Here is a 20,054-nt window from a genome sequence, read left to right on the forward strand (position 1 = left end):
ACGGAGTGATACGCATTCTTTATCGTGGTGTAACAGTGGTCCAATATATTACTGTCTCTGGTAGGACATGTAACATGCTGTCTGTATTTTGGCAGTTCACGGGAGAGATTTGCTTTGTTAAAATCCCCAAGAATGATTAAAAGAGAGTCTGGGTACCTTTGTTCCATTTCAGCTATATGTTCAGCCAGCTGTTGTAGCGCCGCGCTCACACACGCGTCTGGAGGAATGTAAACATTCGCGAGAATGAATGAGGAAAACTCCCGCGGCGAGTAGAAAGGTTTACAGTTTATGACATGCACCTCTAAATTAGGAGAGCACATCTTCTTCAGTGTTGTTACATCTGAACACCAACTTTCGTTAATGTAGAAACACAATCCACCACCTCTTGTTTTCCCCGTTAGTTCCGCGATGCGATCCGCTCGGAACAGCTGGAAGCCCGGCAGATGTAGTGCGTTGTCCGGTATGGCTTCACTCAGCCAGGTTTCAGTGAAGCACAGAGCAGCGGAGTTTAAAAAATCCTTGTTAGTGCGGGTGAGGAGAATAAGTTCGTCCATTTTGTTAGGAAGAGATCGGAGATTCGCAAGATGAATACTGGGGAGTGCAGTGCGGAGGCCACGCTCGCGGAGTTTAACCAGCGCGCCGGCGCGCTTCCCGCGTTTGCGTCTGACCGCGCGTTTGAACAACACCGCTGCCCCTCCGACGAGAATGTCCAATAAAACGTCTGAGTAATCAAAATCTGTAAAAAAGTTGTCTGGTGTGTGTTTCCTAATGTCCAGTAGTTCGTCTTTGGTGAAACTGATAGGAAAAGAATGACTAAACACAGAACAAACCAACAAAAACAACACAATAACTGGAGAGCTCCACACCGAGGCAGCCATCCGCGGCGCCATCTTGATTGGTAACGTCCGTATCATCCGACGTAACGTCTCCGTTCCCTACTCAGGGAACGAGGGTTACATAGGTAACCGAGACGTTTCGTAGAACAGAGCCCCTAAGGCACTTAGTGGTTGAAAATAAATATATAATTAGATGGGAGAAAATATAATCAAAATAATAATCAAAAATAAAATGATTCCCCCGATAAACTTTGCATTCACTCGCAAATCTTTTGAGAAACGCAATGTTTTTGGGGGGAACCCAAAAGTTTTTGCGAGGGGACACAAAGGTTTTGGGAGCGAACGTAAAGTTTCTCTGGGGAACGCAAACGTTTTTGCAAATGAACACAAAGGTGTTCATAGGTGAACGTACATGTCATATTTTTTTTCTTCACAATCTTATATTTTTAAGGGCTCCGTAGATCACTCAAGTGATGCTGTGCAAACACAAGCACGAAGCACCGCAAAGAAGTCTCTCATGAGAACATACATTTCATGAGAGAACACAACAGGTTTAGCAAGAGAACAGAAAAGTTTTGCGAGCAAACTCAAAAGCTTTGTAAAATACTTTTTCCTCTTATCCTATTTTCTTTCCACCACTATGTCCCTTTTATCAAAGTGTATTATAGTGTATAAAGTAAAGACATACTTTGGAAGATGTTTTTTGCACTTTCTTGCAAAAAAACCCCTTGCTCGTCAGGGATCACCGGTGATCCCGGATTATTGTTGTTCAAAATTCATTACTCTTTAAAACATCACACTCTTACTTGGGACAAACTCAGCATTATAAGAAAGATTTAAGACTCTAGCTTCGATATTTGACCACTGTTTATGATTCAAGTGGTTTGCAGTGACATTCATTTCTTAATTTATGCCAGGAGTGCAAAATAATTAATCTGTAACAATCGTTATTTTTAATAGAAATAATCACTCACACAACATTCATTCTCGTCTTCTCCAGTTTATTTGTGTTCAAATACATAACGTTATAATATACAGCATACGACAGGGCTATTAGTCCAATAGTGCGCATATTTGGAGAAATAAATATTAATTATCACGTTAGTAAATTATTTCGCCATACAGAAAAACATTTCTATTTATTTTCCACTGAATTATGCGATCTGAAGAGCTCAAACAGCGAACACAGCGAGATGTGTGTCTCTTCTTCCTGATTCGCGTCAGATTTGACCTCGAATGATTATGATTAGCTGTACAGCATGTCAATCATCTCACGTGGTTCATCGTGACCTCTTCTGTATGACGCGTCATGTCCACACTTCCTCATTCTGGACATCCGTGATAACAAAGCGAAAATGTGACATCTCTTCACCTGAAACTAGAAGATAATAAACGCAAGATTTAAGTATGTGTGTTTTTTGTTTGATTTCCGTGCGATTCGGGGTGTTTTTATATGAATAAAGAATAAAGGTATAGGTAAACATAGCCCATAGCTTCACATAAAATGCTAAATATAACATATTTCAAAATCATTTTTTTAATGGAAACCATAATAAACCGCGACCGGAATATGATACAAATACTTGATGGTGTTTTGAAAGGTTAGTCGATTTAAATGAATAGAACATGAATGGGGCAGTTCTCCTCGCCAGACATTAGTCAGAGACTGTAAATGGGTGTTTAGAGGGCAATAAACTATGTGATGAGAAACGTGTAGCCTTCTAAAAAAACTTCTCTGAAATCCTCCCCTGACATGGTCTTACAATAGGCTTCATAAAATGCATAATTTTCGAGATATCATCCTCAGACTTGAAATGAAGCATGACCACAGTTGTGGCTACACTTTAGTTGTGGTTATAAGTTGCTATCCTAAATTCAAATCAGATTTTTATACATTTAATAAATATATTCTTAATATTTGTTGTTTTTGTTTTTATGTTTGAGCTTATATATCTCAATATTAATAACAGTTTGGTTAATTTTGAGTCTTGAACTATAAACTCTCAAGGGTTGGCTTTCTAAATATGTGTGTATTATGTGTCTATTCAGAATGACTTATGAGCAGCAACCTTTTTATTTTGGGTATGTCATGTATGCATCACTTGCCAAAATTGGGGGTGACTGGTAAGGGGTAATATTTTTGGGGGCATTTTAAATAAATTTCAAAAAGAGACATACAGTAGCATACCTTTTAAAACAATTATTATTAATTAATCAAATTCATTAAATGTTATTCTTAGGAAATTGTTGCTTGAATAGAAACACTTTTCTGAAGGAAATTGGATACACTAACAGTATATTCCCTTCTAGAGCTCTTCCCACACCTCATCAGACAAGTTCAACAACAACTACACCAAAACCTACTGAGGGGTAAGCCACAACCGTACTCGGTTACTAACGTAACCTCGGTTCTCTCTAGAAGAGGGAACGAGTACTGCGTTTGAAAAACGCTACGGGAAAAGTCTCTTTTCACGAAACACTGAAGCAAAAATTATCCTTTAATTTTTATATATGTAAAACGCGTTGCGGCAGCAGCAGACAGCTGAAGCAAGACGGCTTGTCCGCTCATTGGCTGCTCTGCGGCAACTGCATAAGCCTATCGAGCGCAGGCTGATGCAACATCAGACCAATGAGGGCGCTTCGCGCCCTCCTCGCCACTTCCCGCCGAGACGGGCGTGGCTTACCTCTATAAAAGGAGCTCGAGAAGGCTGATTCACTTGATTTTGATCGCCGAAGCGAACCAGAGTGAACCAAACGCACGGCAAGGGAACGCAGTACTCGTTCCCTCTTCTAGAGAGAACCGAGGTTACGTTAGTAACCGAGTACGTTCTCTTACGAGAGTTCTCTCGTACTGCGTTTGAAAAACGCTACGGGAACCCCTTGTAAAACGCCGTGCGTGCTGGGATAACAAACACTGATCACCGGAAGCTGTTTCAGGCATACAGTGCATAATCACCAGATAGACTCACACAGAGTCGGGGAATAAGGGGGAAGCCTTAATTCCCTATATTGTAGCGTCCGCAGGCTAACATGACCTCACAGGGAGAGTCTAAAGACAGGAGGGGTTTCCTCCGTCCTTATATAGACATGTCCACAGACGCGAATATGACATCACATAGCCAGGGCAGGGAGCCTGCACTAATGTGGGAAAATGTGGGTCTTACACAGTTCTGCCCAGTACAGTCGGTAGCGCATTGCGCCTGTAAATAGATTACACCGACAAAAGCTTAGCCTGTAAGGCGGGAACCTCTAGGTTATAAAACCTGATAAATGTAGACGGTGAGGCCCAGCCTGCCGCCGTACATATATCCTGTAAGGAAATCCCGCTGGACCAAGCCCACGAGGAGGCAACGCCTCTCGTAGAGTGCGCTCTGACTCCAAACGGGCATTGAATGCTCTTGGCAGTATAAGCCAGCGCTATGGCGTCAACTATCCATCTGGATAGACTCCTTTGGAACGTCCGCTGAACGAGACAAAGAGCTGCTCTGTCTGTCTGAAAGCAGCAGAGCGGGACATATAAGTTCTTAAAGCCCTAACAGGGCAAAGAAAACTCGAATCCCCTTCCTCGCTCGACGCCGGCAGGGCAGCCAGGGAAATGACCTGAGCCCGAAAAGGCGTGTTGAGGGATTTCGGCACGTAGCCGTGCTTAGGTTTGAGTATGACTTTAGAGTCATTAGGACCAAACTCCAAGCACGTCGGGCTCACGGAGAGCGCGTGCAGATCGCCTATGCGCTTCACTGAAGCGAGAGCCATCAAAAACACTGTTTTGAAGGAAAAATGTTTGAGGCTGACTGATTGTATAGGCTCAAAAGGGGCACCTTTCATAGCCGCCAGGACCGTAGACAGGTCCCACATAGGGACTGACGGAGGTCTGGGTGGATTCAGTCTCCTAGCTCGCCTGAGGAAGCGGATGACTAAATCATTCCTCCCCAGTGACTGACCCAGCGTTGAACCGGAGAACGCTGAAATAGCCGCCACATATACTTTGAGCGTGGAAGGGGATCTGCCCTTATCCAACAGCTCTTGTAGGAAGGAGAGAACCTCCGCTACCTCACATTCGAGGGGTGAAAGGCTCCGAGCTGTACACCAGCCGGAGAAAACCGACCACTTTGAAGCGTAGAGCCGCCTGGTCGACGGCGCTCTAGCCTCCGTGATGGTATTCATGACTCCCTCTGTGAGACTAACGGGTATCCGTTGAGCGCCCACACATGAAGGGACCATAGTTCCGGGTGTGGGTGCCAGATCGAGCCCCTGGCCTGCGAGAGGAGATCTCTCCTCAACGGCACTTGCCATGGAGTGATGTCCGCTAACTGCATCAGAACTGGGAACCATGTCTGGTTCTTCCAGAACGGTGCTACAAGCAGCACTGGGCATTTTGTCTTCCTGACCCGTTCCAACACCTGTGGCAGGAGGGAGACGGGGGGAAAAGCATATAGCGGGCGGCGCGGCCACCTTTGGGACAGCGCGCTGTCGGTCTTTGAAAAGAACGCGGGGCAGTGAGCGTTTTCGTGGGACGCGAATAGGTCCACCTCCGCTTTGCCAAATCTCTCCCACAACAGCCGGACTGTTTGTGGGTGTAGAGACCATTCGCCTGTAGGAACGTTGTTCCTGGACAGTCTGTCCGGGCCCACGTTCAGAAGCCCGGGCACATGTACTGCTCTCAGCGAGCGTAAGTTGTGCTGAGCCCATAGTAGGAGGCGATTCGCCAGCCTGTACAGGGATATGGAATTCAGACCGCCCTGGCGATTTATGTAGGACACCACTGCCATGTTGTCCGAACGGACTATGACGTGTTGGTCCTTGATGTGGGGACAAAAACGCGTCAGCGCAATGTGCACTGCCAGCATTTCTAGGCAGTTTATGTGTTGGAGCTTTTCTCGTTCCGACCATAGGCCGAAGAACGGTCTGCCCTCGAGCAGCGCTCCCCATCCCGAGGTGGATGCGTCCGTAGACACCATCCTCACCCTCGAGGAAGTCCCCAGGCTTACACCTGATTGGTACCAGTCGTTCGCCGTCCAAGGCACCAGGGCTGTGACACAGTCCTGATCGACCTTGAGGCGTAAATGACCGGACGCCCATGCTCTGCGCGGTACCCGCGCTTTCAACCAGAACTGCAGCGGGCGCATGCGGAGCAAGCCCAGCCGGAGAACTGATGATGCTGAGGCCATGAGACCCAGCATCCTTTGAAATTTCCTGAGCGGGGAAAAAGCGCCGCGGCGGAAAGACTTCGCCGCGCGCTGAATGTTCAGCACGCGCTGTGGCGACAGCCGTGCTGTCATAGACCGTGAGTCCAGAACTATACCCAGAAACGGAATCGTTTGACTGGGGTTCAGTGAACTCTTCGCCCAATTGACCGTGATACCAAGATTCTCGAGGTGATCGAGTAAAATGGCTCTGTTCTCTATGAGCTGAGATCGTGATTGGGCTAGGATCAACCAGTCGTCCAAATAGTTCAGCACTCGCATGCCTCTGAGTCTGAGAGGAGCGAGCGCTGCGTCCATGCATTTCGTAAATGTACGAGGTGCCAGGGACAAGCCGAAAGGCAGGACTGTATACTGGTATGTCTGACCCTCGAAGGCGAATCTCAAGAATCGCCTGTGATGTGACGCTATCTGTATTTGAAAATACGCGTCCTTCAGATCTATCGACATGAACCAGTCTTCCCGGCGAATATGCGCGAGAATTTTGCTGGTTGTGAGCATTTTGAAACGGCGTTTCACTAACACTCTGTTCAGTCGTCTGAGATCCAGAATGGGTCTGATACCGCCGTCCTTTTTGGGGACTAGAAAGTATCTGCTGTATATCCCCTGTTCGCTTTGCGCTCGGGGAATAAGCTCTATCGCCCCTTTGCTTGTCAGTTTCAATATTTCGGCGCGAAGTAGGTGTGCTACATTCAGCGGTACCGAAGTTTCGACGCGCGCTGTGAAGCGCGGAGGGCGTCGATGAAACTGTAGCGAGAAGCCTCTCTTTATAATGCCTAAGACCCAGTCCGAAACCCCTGGAAGCGCTGCCCATGCGTCCGCATGGTTGGCTAAGGGCCGGATACAGAGCGCGCTCTGTTCGCCGTGCGACAGAGGTGCTGCGGGGCTCACAAACGCAGGCGTTATGCCTGCGGCATTTGAGGCGGGGGGCGCGCTTAATACAGCGGGCGGAGCGCTCGCCCTCGACCTTACAACAGTGTTTGGCTGAGTGAGGGAGGGCTGCGCGAGTCCCGTGGGACTCGTGTGTGCAAGTAGATGTGGGCTGGAAGCGGGCACATTTACTGCTTGGGGCGCGCTCACAAGTCTCGTTTTTACAGAGAGCCTGTGATCTGATAGACATAGTGTTCGTGGGCACTGAGTAGTGGGCACTTTTACTATGTGGGGAGCGCAATCGACCTGAGTCGATTTTATTTGCGCGAGCCCTGAGTGCAGGGCTGTGCTTGTGTGTAGGGATGGGCACTGAGGAGTGGGCATCGACACTACATTTATAGCACCATCGGCCGTGGCCGGGACTTGGGGCGCGCTGCTTGTGTAAGCAGCTCGCGCGCTCACAGGTCTCGTTTTTACAGAGAGCCTGTGATCTGATAGACATAGTGTTCGTGGGCACTGAGTAGTGGGCACTTTTACTACGTGGGGAGCGCAATCGACCTGAGTCAATTTTATTTGCGCGAGCCCTGAGTGCAGGGCTGTGCTTGTGTGTAGGGATGGGCACTGAGGAGTGGGCATCGACACTACATTTATAGCACCATCGGCCGTGGCCGGGACACCAGAAATCACACTCTTTTCGGGATATATCTGGGTAGCCGTAAAAACGGCTTTTGAGTGCAGGCAAGCGGGCACTTGTACAGGCTTGCGCTTTGCAGAAATCGCTGGAACAGCCGCGAGACTTGGGGCTGAAACAGCGAGGCGCTTGGGTGGGAGGCCGGCCGCAACGGGACTCACACACCTGCGCTTTCCTAGGTGGGCTAGGACTTCTTCGGGACCTCTGGTTTCACCGCAATCCTCGGTCGGGGCGCCGGGCGCTCGATCGAGAGCGGGGTCTCGAGCTGCGCTGTCGTGGCTGCTGCGAAGAGGAGGCCGAAGGCGGAGGCTGAGGCTGTGAGGTTTGCGGAGTCCGTTTATCACGACCCGTCGCGGAACCAGAGCGCTTCGGTAGGAAGTGCTTGAAGGCCTGGGACGCTTTCTGGGCTTCGGTAAATCTCTCTACGAACTCGGAGAGAGAAGAACCAAAGAGGCCAGCGGGAGACAGCGGGGCGTCGAGAAACGCGGTGCGCTCGGAATCGGCCATCTCCGTGAGCGTCAGCCATAAGTGCCTCTCAGCGACAGTGGCGGAGGCCATACAGCGTCCCATGGCTTGTGCGGCAGCTTTGGTGGCTCGGAGCGTGAGGTCCGAAGCACTCCTCAAATCCGCAATACAGACAGCATCAGGCCCAACCTCGTCCCATTTACGGAGGAGGTCACCCTGGAATATCTGTAATGTAGCCATGGTGTGTAGCGCTGACGCGGCTTGCCCAGCGGCGGAGAATATTCGCGCGAGCAGCGTCGACGTCATGCGGCAGGCTTTTGAAGGCAGCACCGGTTTAGTCCGCCGTCCAGTAGAGGGCGGGCACAGATGGGTCGCTATAGCCTGTTCCACCGGCGGCAAAGAGAGGTAGCCTCGGTCATTCGCCTTGTCCAGAGAGGAGAATGCAGGCGACACAGATGAGCGCGTTCGCGCAGAGTAGGGCGCGTTCCAGGCCTTCGCAACTTCTTCGTGTAACTCAGGAAGAAAAGGAGCGGGCTTAGATTCCGGAGAAGTGCGCTCACCAGGGAGGAAGCTACCATCAAGCCGGGTGCGAGAGGGGGGCTCCGGTGCAGACCACTCGAGGCCGAGGCTCGCCGCGGCCAAAGCGAGTACTCGCATGAGCTCCGTCTCAATGCTGGCTCTCTTTGAGGGCTTTTGGGCAGGAGGCGCGAGATACTCAGGGCTCGGCCAATCCTCGCTGCCTGAAGCCAGGAGAGAACAGGAATCCTTTTCGTCCGACGCGGCCTCTGAGACGATTTCCTCTGATGACGCGGCGGCAGACTGCGGGCGCTGAGCATCAGGGAGTGAATCGTGCGAGGCCGGTGAAGCTGGCAGGCGAACCGGCGAGCTGGGTCGGGCTGGAGAGGGTTCCGGGATCCGCTGCGAGCGGCGCTTCTTACGGCGCGGCATCGCGGCGGTGAATGCAGGCTTCGAAAAGGATGCCAGGCGGGTCCTCAGAGCCACCATAGGCAAAAGCTCGCAGTGAGGGCAGCCGCCGTCAGCGAGCGCGAGCGCTGCATGGTCCTCACCGAGGCAGGAAACACAGATGACGTGGTCGTCTCCCTCGGCGAGTGGGGCTCTGCACGAGCCGCAGGATTTAGGCATCTTTAGAAAGACGCCGCTCTCTTAGGGGGTGAGTGTTACGAGAACACTACACACACACAAAACAGAGCAACAGAAAAGGATATGTGCGTCGGAAAGCGCAGCAGGTACGGCTGTAGAAGGCGGCGTTGGCCAGCGGCTTCAAGTGGCTCGTCCCGCTGAAGTGCTTGCTTCAAACGACGCTGCTTCCGTGATCCAGCGATGCGTGTGCTTCGCTGAAGAGATTAAAATCAAGTGAATCAGCCTTCTCGAGCTCCTTTTATAGAGGTAAGCCACGCCCGTCTCGGCGGGAAGTGGCGAGGAGGGCGCGAAGCGCCCTCATTGGTCTGATGTTGCATCAGCCTGCGCTCGATAGGCTTATGCAGTTGCCGCAGAGCAGCCAATGAGTGGACAAGCCGTCTTGCTTCAGCTGTCTGCTGCTGCCGCAACGCGTTTTACATATATAAAAATTAAAGGATAATTTTTGCTTCAGTGTTTCGTGAAAAGAGACTTTTCCCGTAGCGTTTTTCAAACGCAGTACGAGAGAACTCTCGTAAGAGAACTCTTGCTGTATGGTCAGATTTTTTATGTGGATGGAAAATGTTGAAAAAAAACTCCATTATCATTATCAGCTACATTATCAATATCTGCTTTAGTTTGACTGCAATTCTTAAGCAATAAGTTTAGGGAGGCTGTGCTATAATGTGTAGTATTCATATATAATATCATCATGAATAAAGAGTTGTGAGGAGTGATGCACAGTAGCATATGTGGCAGAGTGGGGGGCTAAAAGAGCAAAGCTAGACAGCAAGGAAGTTAACATAAAATAAACTGATAAGATTTTCAATGTAGCCAACTACGCCACCTTGGGACTTTCGCCCAAGGATATACTCAGACAACACAGGTTCGTTTCTTTGGCAAAGAGGACTGAGACGGTTCTGACAATTAAAAACAACAATTTATTACAAAATCTTCTCACATTGAAAAAAACACATTCACTAATAAATACCTTCCAAACATTTACCTCTTAATTACCTACATGTTAGCACAAAAAGGAAGGCATCACTAATAAATACCTTCCAAACATTTACCTCTTAATGACCTACATGTTAGTACAAAAGGAAGGCATTTACATTACAATTAAAATAAAAGAAAGAAAGAAAGAAAAACAAAAAAACTGGGGGTTAATCGAAGACACTAACAGGAGAAAGAATCTCTGACCCACCTTGTAAGTAATCACTCACTACACCCACACATTAGTGTCCCACACGACAAAGGCAATGAAACAAATCCACACTCAAGTGTGTTTAACACTGCACCCCAAATGGAGGTGGGCCAAATTACCCCCGTTCAGATGTCCCAGAGAGAACCCACTTAAGTTACAGATTCCATAAAAATAAATAACCAAAACAAATTTATAAGGGAGACAAAAACAGCAGCGTAGTTTGGGGTCCGTGTATCCTGCTGATTACAGATGCACTTACACGGCTCTGAGCTGGAAGCACGCCGTTAGGCACGCCCCCTCAACCTGCACACACATTCACAACAGTGAGATTTAAACACTTTTTAAATCAACAGAATCCCCCAAAGAAATCATACTCACTGCATCAGGACAATGTATATAAAATGACTGCATGCTGCAACATGCCCTCACTGCACTGTAGCAACTGCAGAACAGGCTTTAGGTTACACACCAACATTAAACAAAAAGAATAAATTAAATCACCTATCACTTTACACCCATCCACATACCTGAGATTGTACAAATAAGCGACCCAAACTACACGACTCCATCAGGAAAAGGCAGAAAAAGGGACAGCGAGAGAGTAACCAGAAACAGCTAAAAAAACTCTGCTATGGATGTCTTGCTTTTATTATAAGTGCAATCATGATAATGAGTAACCAGCCGGTTTCTAACACAGCTGAGTCTATGGGGAGATTCCCATTCTCCACCAGGGGGAGAAACAGAGGGAAATACCCAATCTGCTACAATCCACCCCACCCATTTGCGTCGTCGTCCCGACGATGGACCACTAGCTCATAACGGCTACACACTGAGAAACGAGTGAAACACAAGTTCTCTGCCATGACGGCTACACACACTGAGAAACGAGTGAAACAAGTTCTCTGCCATGACGGCTACACACACTGAGAAACGAGCGACACCCAAGTTCTCCTGCCATGACGGCTACACACACTGAGAAACGAGCGAAACAAGTTCTCTGCCATGACGGCTACACACACACTGAGAAACGAGCGAAACACAAGTTCTCCTGCCATGACGGTTACACACACACACTGAGAAACGAGCGAAACACAAGTTCTCCTGCCATGACGGCTACACACACACACTGAGAAACGAGCGAAACACAAGTTCTCTGCCATGACGGCTACACACACACTGAGAAACGAGCGAAACACAAGTTCTCTGCCATGACGGCTACACACACTGAGAAACGAGCGAAACACAAGTTCTCTGCCATGACGGCTACACACACTGAGAAACGAGTGAAACAAGTTCTCTGCCATGACGGCTACACACACTGAGAAACGAGTGAAACAAGTTCTCTGCCATGACGGCTGCACAACAAAACAAAAAACAACAACGGGACACTAAAAAAACAAAAACAACTTCAAAACACCTGCCCAACCTAATGGAGCCTACTGCTGTTTTGTCTTCCCAAAGAAAAATTTAAAGAAAAAAAATTAAATTAAAATCAACCTTGAGCAGAACGTCTCAGCCTCAATTGAGTAAGAACCCTGCCGACTACGCCAAATGTGGCAGAGTGGGGGGCTAAAAGAGCAAAGCTAGACAGCAAGGAAGTTAACATCAAATAAACTGATAAGATTTTCAATGTAGCCAACTACGCCACCTTGGGACTTTCGCCCAAGGATATACTCAGACAACACAGGTTCGTTTATTTGGCAAAGAGGACTGAGACGGTTCTGACAATTAAAAACAACAATTTATTACAAAATCTTCTCACATTGAAAAAAACACATTCACTAATAAATACCTTCCAAACATTTACCTCTTAATTACCTACATGTTAGCACAAAAAGGAAGGCATCACTAATAAATACCTTCCAAACATTTACCTCTTAATGACCTACATGTTAGTACAAAAGGAAGGCATTTAAATTACAATTAAAATAAAAGAAAGAAAGAAAGAAAAACAAAAAAAACAAAAAAAACTGGGGGTTAATCGAAGACACTAACAGGAGAAAGAATCTCTGACCCACCTTGTAAGTAATCACTCACTACACCCACACATTAGTGTCCCACACGACAAAGGCATTGAAACAAATCCACACTCAAGTGTGTTTAACACTGCACCCCAAATGGAGGTGGGCCAAATTACCCCCGTTCAGATGTCCCAGAGAGAACCCACTTAAGTTACAGATTCCATAAAAATAAATAACCAAAACAAATTTATAAGGGAGACAAAAACAGCAGCGTAGTTTGGGGTCCGTGTATCCTGCTGATTACAGATGCACTTACACGGCTCTGAGCTGGAAGCACGCCGTTAGGCACGCCCCCTCAACCTGCACACACATTCACAACAGTGAGATTTAAACACTTTTTAAATCAACAGAATCCCCCAAAAAAATCATACTCACTGCATCAGGACAATGTATATAAAATGACTGCATGCTGCAACATGCCCTCACTGCACTGTAGCAACTGCAGAACAGGCTTTAGGTTACACACCAACATTAAACAAAAAGAATAAATTAAATCACCTATCACTTTACACCCATCCACATACCTGAGATTGTACAAATAAGCGACCAAACTACACGACTCCATCAGGAAAAGGCAGAAAAAGGGACAGCGAGAGAGTAACCAGAAACAGCTAAAAAAAACTCTGCTATGGGTGTCTTGCTTTTATTATAAGTGCAATCATGATAATGAGTAACCAGCCGGTTTCTAACACAGCTGAGTCTATGGGGAGATTATTCCCATTCTCCACCAGGGGGAGAAACAGAGGGAAATACCCAATCTGCTACACATACATTCACAAGTTAAAGAGAGACCACATGTTAAAACTTATTTTTACTAAAATATTTTAATAAGCAAATTTATGGTTGCATTTTTCTGCTAGACATACGCTGAATTCAAAATAGCATACTACCACACTACTCTCACTATTTCTGCAATATATTTATAGTGATTGGTATGCTAGTATGTTATTCTTAATTCAGCCACAGTCCCCAAAAATAACATAACTAATAAATAAAAAAAATCTGCTAATAATGGTGATATAGTGAATAAGTGTTTTGCATCATAGTTGCTCCTGCAGTATTGTAGATTTCAGCACACTGCTTTGAACCCAGGACCATTTTATAATGATACACTTAGTAAAATGAAACCGTTGCATGAACACTCCAAAAATGTGATGAAATTAATGTTTTCCATTTAGGACTGTTTCTTCTATGATCCTTTTGGTGTTTTGCTTCATTTTCCTGGTGAATTAAACATGAGAAGCCACTATTAATCACTACCCAGTGTCTGACTACACAAGAGTTGTAGTCATTGTCAAAGCACTGCATCTATCTTCAGCCTTCTGAGTATGATTCCATTAAATCCATCCATCCATTTTCCAAGGCACTTGTCCTTTTCAGGATTGCATGGCCTATCCCTTTAAAGCTCATCCCAGCATCTCAGGTCATAAGTAGAGAAAAACACTGGATGGATGGCCAGTCCATCACAGGGCTAACACACGCATTCACTCTTTCACCCATGCCTTTGGACAATTTATAGTCTCCCATTCACGAATGCTAGAGGTCTTGTGGAGAAAACCTGAACACCCAGAGGAAACCCATGCTAAGATGGAAAGAATAAGTTCCTGTGCTTGAAACCAATGAATGTGCATTTAATTAAGCTTTTTACACAGATTGTATCTATATTCACTTGCCTGTGATAAAGCAATCAACATGTTAATCTTAACTCTATATCCAGTGATTACAAGTGTATATCTCTTTCATGTTTCACACTCTCTTTAAAGTTTTGATTAAAATTTTGCAATATCTGAGACTGTCCTTCCTTCCTGAAACATTCTGGTGACATCTACATATCTAGTGACAAAACAACTCCTGCTGTAATACGTTACAGAAAATCAAGAAAATTAATTGGGCAGCACAATGATTTTGCTGAGAACAGCAACAGCATTTTCATGACAGAGTTTACATGCTGTGTTCTATATTGAAGAATAACCTTATTAAGCCTACTCAAATCTAAGTTTTGAGGCATTTGCAGGTGGTACATGCCACTTGAAGTTACAGCACAATATAACTGACAATATAGTTTAGAAGCTTGTGTCAAAAATGTATTAGAGACAAAACATTGGGTTCACTCTTGTGATGTGATTCTACTGTGCAAGACTTTAAATGTATTTATTGATGTATCTTGTTGTAAATCTAAAATGAGACATAAATGGGAAAACACAATGATATTCTAGATATAAATAAAGGGGTAATGAACTAGATTATTTTACAACCCCAAATCAGAAAAAGTTGGGACACTGTAGCCTACAAATTGTGACTAAAAACAGAATGCAATGATGTGGAAGTTTCAAATTTCAATATTTTATTCAAAATACAACATAGATGACATATCAAATGTTTAAACTGAGAAAATGTATAATTTTAAGGGAAAAATAAGTTGATTTTAAATTTCATGGCGTCAACACATCTCAAAAAAGTTTGGACAAGGCCAAGTTTACATCTGTGTGGCATCCCCTCTTCTTTTTATAACAGTCTGCAAACGTCTGGGGACTGAGGAGACAAGTTGCTCAAGTTTTGGAATAGGAATGTTGTCCCATTCTTGTCTAATACAGGCTTCTAGTTGCTCAACTATGATGCAAATCATAACTCTTTATGATGCACCAAATGTTTTCTGGACTTGTTTTCTTTTCTGGATCTGGATTGCAGACTGCCATTTCAGTGCCCGGATCCTTCTACGCAGCCATGATGTTGTAATTGATGCAGTATATGGTCTGGCATTGTCATGTTGGAAAATGCAAGGTCTTCCCTGAAAGAGATGACATCTGGATGGGAGCATATCTAGAACTTCGATATACCTTTCAGCATTGATGGTGCCTTTCCAGCTGCCCATGCCACACGCACTCATGCAACCCCATACCATCAGAGATGCAGGCTTCTGAACTGAGCGCTGATAACAACTTGGGTTGTCCTTGCCCTCTTTAGTCTGGATGACATGGCGTCCCAGTTTTCCAAAAAGAACTTCAAATTTTGATTCGTCTGACCACAGAACAGTTTTCCACTTTTTTAATGAGCCTTGGCCCAGAGAAAACGCCTGCGCTTCTGGATCCTGTTTAGATATGGCTTCTTTTTTGACCTATAGAGTTTTAGCTAGCAACGGCGAATGGCACGGTGGATTGTGTTCACTGACAATGTTTTCTGGAAGTATTCCTGAGCCCATGCTGTGATTTCCATTACAGTAGCATTCCTGTATGTGATGTAGTGCCGTCTAAGGGCCCGAAGATCACGGGCATCCAGTATGGTTTTCCGGCCTTGACCCTTACGCACAGAGATTGTTCCAGATTCTCTGAATCTTTGGATGATATTTTGCACTGTAGATGATGATAACTTCAAACTCTTTGCAATTTTTCTCTGAGAAACTCCTTTCTGATATTGCTCCACTATTTTTCGCCGCAGCATTGGGGGAATTGGTGATCCTCTGCCCATCTTGACTTCTGAGAGACACTTCCACTCTGAGAGGCTCTTTTTATACCCAGTCATGTTGCCAATTGACCTAATAAGTTGCAAATTGGTCCTCCAGCTGTTCCTTATATGTACATTTAACTTTTCCGGCCTCTTATTGCTGCCTGTCCCAACTTTTTTGGAATGTGTAGCTCTCATGAAATCCAAAATGATCCAAATTTTGGCATGACATTTCAAAATGTCTCACTTTCAACATTTGATATGTTATCTATATTCTATTTTGAATAAAATATAAATTTATGAGATTTGTAAATTACTCCATTCCTTTTTTACTCACAATTTGTACAGTGTCCCAACTTTTTCTGATTTGGGGTTGTAAATAAACCACCGATTTGAGCTTTAAACAACTACATTCTCGCCAGTAAAAATCTTAAAACTACAGTTCGTGACTCAATAACAGCAGTATTTTTAAATTATGCGGGTTTTCTCCCTATTGGTGCGAGATGCATTCTGGGATAACTGGCTGTCTCAAGTCCACACAAGTCACCTCTCGATGCATCCTCGATAAAAGCGGCAGATCAAGAACACATTCGGGGATTTGAACTGGACTTGGCTAGATGTGAACATTGAATTGGAACAGTACTTGGGCAGCGACTGATGACGTTTCACAAGTACACATATTGAGAAACGACTCTGCACATATTGTGTGTCTCCCTATCAAACAAACCTGATTCAACTCATCAGCTCATCAGTAGAGACTCCAAGACCTGAAATGATTGTGACAGATTAGAGACATTGTTGGGGAGCCACTGATCTAGAGTTTCATGACTGAGCTCGATATATATTTTTAACTGTGTGTATATGTGTGTAAATGTGTGTGTCAGTATATTTAATGTTACAGTGCTTCGGCCATTTAAAGCCGTTCTTTAACCCTGTCAGTAAAGCTCTTTGACTCTGATGAGTCTGAGGTGAGTCTGTATCTCGTCCTGATCTCTCTTCGGTCTCGTCGTGAGCTCACAGTCTACAGCAGCTTTTGCATTCAGAGGGTGTTTTATATGATCAGCACATGCTTCACTCTGCATGTGTTTATAGCTCTATGAACTGAACATGACATGATCAAGAGCTCTTCTTCATCAACCAACAAACATGACTTTCAGCATCATCTTCCTCTTGACTCTGGCAGTGTTTAGTTCAGGTTTGAATAATGATTTATGATTGTATTTTCAAACACTAATAACACTATATCATTACAACCAACATCACTCTTGTGTTTATGAAGAGAATGAGTCAGTGTTTAAATATGATCATCATGTTTTAGGTGTAATATATGATCCTGTCAATCAAACTGAACAGACTGCATTCAGTCACTTCTGCTGTCTGGACGTGATGCTTTCCATTTGAGACACACAAACTTTTACATTCTTACACAATTACTGTCACAACGGCTGATTCTTGATCTTTTTTTATGATATTTTTATATTATAATGTTTTTAATCTCCTATAAATGATCAGTTTGTCTGCGCTGCTTCACTAAAGCAGAAGTGAAAGTGTTCCAGTCCAGATCATGTAACCAATCAAAGAGTGAGACTGAAAACCCCATTTGCATTGTCAGGGTGGAGTGATTGTGATCCTCTCAGAATAGAGCAGCTCTGTCTCCAGAGACCATGTTCAAACCCCAAGAGCTTTATTTGACATTTACTGCTACATCAACCTTCTGAAAAGCACCTGCATCTTCATCTGTTAGTTGAATGATGTTGTCAGACACAAAGTGAACTTGTTGAGAAGCTTTATTGAGTGTTGCAGCAAACACAGCAGATTGAAAGATCACACACACACACACACACACACACACACACACACACACACACACACACACACACACACACACACACTCAGTTTCAGTATTGAGTTGTAAATCACTACATCTGCAGCACTAGACTCATGTGAATCCTGCCTGACACAGGACACTCAGATACGGCTCATCTTCAGGAGAGAAACATCAGCACTCAGAGCTCTTGTGGAACGAGACCTCATGAGGAGCTCCATCATGTGTTACTCTGCAGACGTACAGCTCTCCCTCTTCCCAGCGTGCTTTGCTGAGGGTCAGGACGCTACTGCGGCTGTAGCGGCCGTCCTGCTGGCTCTCTGCGCTGGTCAGAACCCCCTCGGTGACCTCTGACCCGTCCAGTGTCCAGCTCACCAGCGCCCCCTGTGGAGAGTAAGAGCTGAGCAGGCAGAGCAGTGCGGCTGAGTCTCCAGAGATCTGCAGAGAAGAGGGCGGCAGCAGAGACACTGAGGGCTTCACTGTGGGACCAGCTGCAGGAGACAAACACAACACATTCACACACACACACACACACACACACTTTGTTTAAAGCTTTCATACATATTGCATTATTAAAGTATTTTTAATGCATTAATTATGCACTGCTATAAATATTAAAATGCATGTATGATCTAATCAATAAGTGTAACAGCAGTTATAACTCATATTATCTATTATCAGGCCGATCTGACTGCTTTAATTCCAGCAATAGGCCCTATGCACAGCTGCACTACTTCCTGAACTTCAGCCAGCTCCTTTGTTTCCTGTCTGCCATTATTGGACAAACTGATTAATCCAGGTGTGTCTGATTATTGTTGTTGGTCAGACACACCTGGATTAATCAGTTTGTCCAATAATGGCAGACAGGAAACAAAGGAGCTGGCTGAAGTTCAGGAAGTAGTGCAGCTGTGCATAGGGCCTATTATTCACTCTGAACATAAATATCTTACATTGTGAGATATTCACCTGAACTGAAAATGTAACTCAATTTCAAACAGAGTTAAAACACAATTGAATCATACAGAATGAACAAAACACTGAATTATAAGCACAACATGAGCAAAAGAGATTCAGTATCATTGACTGAACTACAGAAAGGAGCAACATTTACATTCTGATGTCAAATCTCTTTTTTCCATGTATGATTTCTACAATAAAAGATTAACTAAATATGAACTCAGTGTAGAAATAAATGAAGGAAAAACAAACCTGTAATAAACTGATTAAACTCATAGTGAGACACAGTGTGGAAATATGTTTAGAATTCCTTTTTTGTTGAAAGTCTTTATACATAAGCCTTTATACATATTGCATTATAAAAAGTATTTTTAATGCATTAATTATATATTGTTTTACACATTATAATGCATGTATGATTTCATCACTAATTGTAACCACAGTTTAACACATTATAATATTATATATTTATTGTTACACCTTCCAAAAAAGTAATATAAACTCATGACAAACTATAAATTATAATTATTTATGAAAACATATTACAGTATAACATACGCTATACTTAAAGGCTTTAATTTAATAATATAAATTTTTATTAAATTTAATTTATAATTTTAATGCATTTTAACTTTGTTACAAATATTTATGAAAAGATAAAATATATAATAAAATCTATCTAAATCAATCTAAATAATATATAAAATAATCTACATTAATGATAACATATATGAACATATATATACTTTATTGATACCTTTATAATGCATTATACATAAAGGCTTCAAGTAAAGTTTTGCCACAATATCTAATAATCATTATTATTAATAAATGTTGTTCTTGTTTCAACTGTAAAACACTTTCTGAAATCTAATTATTATTATTTTTCATTAGGTGATTAAATAGACTTACATTTGATCACCAGTTTAGTTCCTCCACCGAATGTGTACCACAGTGATACAATCTAATGAAACGCTCGTACAAAAACCTCTATTCCACTCGAGTGAACACACACTCCAGCAGAGAGAGAGAAACAACACTTCAACACACTGATATTAGAAGATCCTCAGCTCTTCTCAACACTCACTCATTCTGATTTGACTAAATGCTTTCTGATATAACACTGTTTAAAGAAATATATTTGATGAGCTGTGACCTCTGAGGTGACCTTTGACCTCTTTGATCATGGATGATGTTGTGGAGTTTCTCATAATGATGCTTCTGTTCTTAATATGCAGATCAATCATCATGATTCACAGAAAAACCTGCGGCTTCAAATAAATGAATCAATAAATCTGAACATTTCAGATGCACATGTTTAATATATAATGACCTGATTATGAGTCCTGATGAACTTCATGCATGTGGAAAATGTGGGAAAAATAGACCATAATGGACTTTTT

General features: G+C 44.1%; 1 protein-coding gene and 1 long non-coding RNA gene across 4 annotated transcripts in view; one reads left to right on the plus strand and one right to left on the minus strand.

The window, feature by feature from the left end:
• LOC307151152 (meprin A subunit beta-like) overlaps positions 1-14,217 on the plus strand; it is a 61,522-nt gene extending 47,305 nt beyond the window's left edge. The window contains exons 17-18 of one of the 3 annotated variants that reach the window (XM_079859016.1): positions 3,147-3,206; positions 13,607-14,217. In XM_079859016.1, coding sequence (XP_079715142.1) covers positions 3,147-3,206; positions 13,607-13,661 — 115 coding nt within the window. In that variant the 3' untranslated portion in view covers positions 13,662-14,217. The remainder of the gene's footprint in view (positions 1-3,146; positions 3,207-13,606) is intronic. The other 2 variants (XM_079859015.1, XM_079859017.1) reach the window with 2 other exon arrangements.
• On the minus strand, positions 10,349-13,393 carry LOC307151183. Its single transcript, XR_013819834.1, has 3 exons — positions 10,935-13,393; positions 10,786-10,849; positions 10,349-10,710 (listed from the first exon to the last, which is right to left on the minus strand). It is a non-coding gene; the product is annotated as an uncharacterized lncRNA (long non-coding RNA).
• Positions 14,218-20,054: the final 5,837 nt, after the last annotated feature.

Source organism: Squalius cephalus (genome assembly GCF_949319135.1).
Source record: "Squalius cephalus genome assembly, chromosome: 23".
In the NCBI taxonomy this organism is placed as follows: Eukaryota; Metazoa; Chordata; class Actinopteri; order Cypriniformes; family Leuciscidae; genus Squalius; species Squalius cephalus.